Source organism: Nicotiana sylvestris, chromosome 7 (assembly GCF_000393655.2).
Source record: "Nicotiana sylvestris chromosome 7, ASM39365v2, whole genome shotgun sequence".
Classification (NCBI taxonomy): Eukaryota; Viridiplantae; Streptophyta; class Magnoliopsida; order Solanales; family Solanaceae; genus Nicotiana; species Nicotiana sylvestris.
In genome coordinates, this window is record NC_091063.1 from 149066241 (window position 1) to 149070371 (window position 4131).

Here is a 4131-nt window from a genome sequence, read left to right on the forward strand (position 1 = left end):
AATCTCCAAACCAAGACGCTAAGGGAGTTAACTCTTCCGGTAAAATGAATTGAGGCAATAAAGTTGCCCTCAAAATCGCTTGCAGGGTTTGCAAAATGTGGCACTCCCTACAAAGCAAACAGATGAAGGTTTTGATCCTAATGCTTACAAGCTATTTGCAAAAGTTGGATACAATCCCAATGAGCCGTCAAAGTTAGGGAAGCTCCCATCAGAAGTTGCAACGAGGCAACCACGTGAAGGTCTGGGATACAAGCAACCGTCACCAGTGCGCATCTCACTAAGAAGGGCGAGTAGCAATTATATCAGTGTAGAAGACGAATCTGCCACTTCTAACAGGCCTTCTTTCTTTGATCGGCTTGGAAAATCAACTGTAAGAACTTTCGTATTTGAGAGATTGGGTCCATTAAAGAAAGGGAATAAGTTCCAAAGAAATTATCGAAATACAAGAACACCCGCTTTACCCAAAATTCAGGAGATCTCTAAGGATTTCCAAAGTTTGGTTCCTTCTAGAATGAGGTGACAAACAAAACTTGTGGTTTCATGTATAGAAGTACTGAAGGTAAATCCATATACTATGGTCTACACTAAGGAACGTGACGAAGATGAAGAAAGTGTAGGTTTTTCATATCATGTCACTGTACAAGGCAAGAATGGTGTTCCATCTTTGATGGAGGATAATGCAGAATTGGAGCATGTTTCACCTTGTTATCACATATCTTTCAATGATGGGGACCCTCAAAAAGATGAAGATGCGAAAGATGCTCCACCTGAACTTGAAGAAGGAGTGAAGATGACAGTTGATGCCTTAAAAGAAGTCAACCTTTGCACCGATGAAGAGCCAAGGCCCACCTACCTAAGTGCTTTACTAGAAGCTGATGAAGAGAGCACTTATATTGAGTTACTCAAAGAGTTCAGGGATGTCTTTGCTTGGAGTTACAAAGAGATGCCTGGCCTGGACCCAAAAGTAGCAGTGCATCACCTTGTAGTCAAAAATGGTGCTCGCCCTGTTAAATAAGCTCAAAGGCATTTTAGGCCAGACTTGGTTCCCTTGATTGAAACTGAAGTTAAAAAACTCATCGAAGCTTGATTTATTCGCAAAGTTAAATACCCAACATGGGTTTCAAGTATTGTCCCTGTAAGGAAGAAGAATAGCTAGATTCGATTGTGCGTTGACATTAGAGATCTCAACAATGCATGTCTGAAAGATGAATTTCCGCTTCCTATTCCAGAGTTGATGATCGATGCTACTACTGGTTATGAGGAAATGTCTTTCATGGACAGTTCGTCGGGCTATAACCAAATACGCATGGCACCAAAAGATGAAGAGCTTACTACATTCCGTACTCCAAAGGGTATTTATTGCTACAAGGTAATGCCTTTTGGATTGAAGAACGTTGGTGCTACTTACCAAAGGGCTATGCAAAATATTTTCGACGATCTTCTCCACAAGAATGTCGAATGCTATGTTGACGACTTGGTGTGAAATCAAAAGAGAAGGGCGACCACATGAAATACTTGAAGATGGTATTTGAATTGCTCCGGAGGTACCAACTTAGGATGAATCCATTGAAATATGCCTTTGGAGTTACTTCTGGAAAGTTCCTTGGTTTCACTGTCCGACATCGAGGGATCGAAATTGATCAAGCCAAAACGGATGCCATTTTGAAAATGCCTGAGCCTCGAGATATCCATGAATTGAAAAGTCTGCAAGGAAAACTAGCATACCTTAGAAGATTCATATCAAACCTGGCTGGGAGGTGCCAACCATTTAGTCGCCTCATGAAGAAAGGCGTTCCTTTCAAGTGGGACCAAGCCTGTAGCAATGCCTTCGAAAGTATCAAAACCTACTTGATGAAGCCTCCAGTTTTAGTAGCTCCTATACCTGGAAAGCCATTGATACTATACATTGCGGCATAGGAAAGGTCTGTTGGAGCACTATTGGCCCAAGAAAATAGTGAGGGGAAAGAAAACTCTCTTTACTACTTGAGCAGGATGATGACACCAAACGAGTTGAATTATTCGCCAATTGAGAAGTTGTGTTTAGCGCTAGTCTTCTCAATTCAAAAGTTGAAGCACTACTTTCAAGTTCATGTTGTCCGTCTTATTTCTAAAGCAAATCCCATCAAGTTCGTGATGTCAAAACCTGTTCTTAGTGATCGACTAGCGAGATGGTACCTCCAATTTCAACAATTCGAGATCATGTACATCCCTCAAAAGGATGTAAAAGGACAAGCATTGGTAGACTTCTTGGCAGATCATCCGATACCTGATGACTGGGAGCTAACTGATGAACTACCTGATGAGGACGCAATGGTCATTGAAGTTCAATCCCCATGGAAGATGTACTTTGATGGTGTTGCGCATCGTGGGGGAGCTGGGGCTGGCGTAGTATTTATCACTCCCCAAGGTGAAGTCTTGCCCAACTCCTTCATCTTGACACAACTCTATTCCAACAATGTTGTTGAGTATCAAGCATTAATACTTGGGCTTGAAATGGCTGTTGATATAAAGCAATTGCAATTGCAAGTCTTTGGTGACTCCCAGTTAGTGGTCAATCAGCTTTTGGGTAGTTACGAGGTTAAGAAGCCTGAACTATGCCCATATCATGATTATGCTAAAAAGTTGATGGGGTGGCTCGGTGATATGACTATTCAGCATGTGCCAAGGAAAGAAAATAAGAAGCCTGATGCTTTAGCTGCTTTAGCTTCATCATTAGCCCTGCCTGATCAAGCGTAAGTTACCGTCTGCCAAAAATGGGTAGTACCGCCGCCAAATGAGGCTGAAGGTGAAGAAAACGAACTCGAGCATCTTTTTGTTGTTTCTGAAGTTGAAAAAGAAGAATAGCGACAACCCATTATTGACTACTTATGCTATGGGATGCTTCCAGAAAATCCGAGGAGAAGGACTGTCGTCGTCGTGCACCTCGCTTCCTTTACTACAAGGATACTCTATACAGAAGGTCATTCAAGGGAGTACTCTTGCGATTCCTAAGAGAAGAAGAAGCTCTCCAAGCTTTGCAAGAGGCACATTCTGGGGTATGTGGGTCATACTAATCTGGACCAAAGCTCCATTTCCACATAAAAAGGATGGGATATTATTGGCCAACGATGGTAAAAGATTGTTTGGACTACGCTCGAAGATGAAAAGCTTGTCAATTCCATGCTAATTTTATTCATCAACCTCCTGAAGTGTTGTACCCGACTGTTGCATCCTTGCCATTTGACGCTTAGGGATTGGATGTTGTTGGACCGCTGCCAAAGTCCTATGGTGGGAACCTATACATCTTGGCTGCAACTGACTACTTCTCAAAATGGGCTGAAGTTGTTGCTATTAAGGAAGTAAAGAAGGAAAATGCTGCAAGTTTCATCCGAGTAAACATTATTTATCGCTTTGCCATTCCTCGTTACATAATAACGGATAATGGAAAGTCATTCGATAATAGGTTGATGAACAAGATTTGTGATCTTTTTGGCTTCAAGCAACGTAACTCTTCAATGTACAATGTTGCCGCCAATGGTCTAGCTGAGGCATTCAACAAGACTCTATGCAACTTGTTAGAGAAAGTCATCTCCAAATCCAAACGAGATTGGAATGACTGTATGGAAGAAGCTATAAGGGCATATAGGACTGTCACGACCCAAACTGGAGGGCCATGACTAGCACCCGACTATACTTACCGAGCACCAACGTACATTTCATCTAACCTTCATTATTATCTTTTAGGGCTGACGAGATCAATATAAATGGTAGACTTGGATCATGGACAACTAGCAATAAAATATGACGGCATGAACATACATAGAAGGGGATGACCAGACAATCAAGAAATTACATATAAGGTATGAGCTACCACGCTACCATGAAAGACTATATAACAAAAACCAGCCGACAAGGCATACCAAACTATACATGAGTCGACACTTGTCTATGAGCCTCTAAAGGAACATAAGTGCTGCAACATAGCCGGAACAGGGCCCCGACATACCCATAATGTCTATAACAAAAATGCATACCAAGACCAAGGCAAGTCCGGAGAAGGGATCTCGCCAATCACCGCTGAACTGGACAGCCTACTGTGATGGGGGAGCTACACCTGCCTGTCTATTAGGACCTACAGCACGACATGTAGTG

The 4131-nt window shown here is 42.2% G+C and overlaps 1 protein-coding gene across 1 annotated transcript; it reads left to right on the forward strand.

Annotated features, from left to right (window-relative positions):
• Positions 1 to 1306: 1306 nt before the first annotated feature.
• LOC138873935 (uncharacterized) lies at positions 1307 to 3656 on the forward strand. Its single transcript, XM_070152427.1, has 6 exons — positions 1307 to 1477; positions 1918 to 2152; positions 2255 to 2732; positions 2888 to 3035; positions 3231 to 3338; positions 3429 to 3656. Exons 1-6 carry the CDS (start codon positions 1307 to 1309, stop codon positions 3654 to 3656), a joined length of 1368 nt encoding a protein of 455 aa, XP_070008528.1.
• Positions 3657 to 4131: the final 475 nt, after the last annotated feature.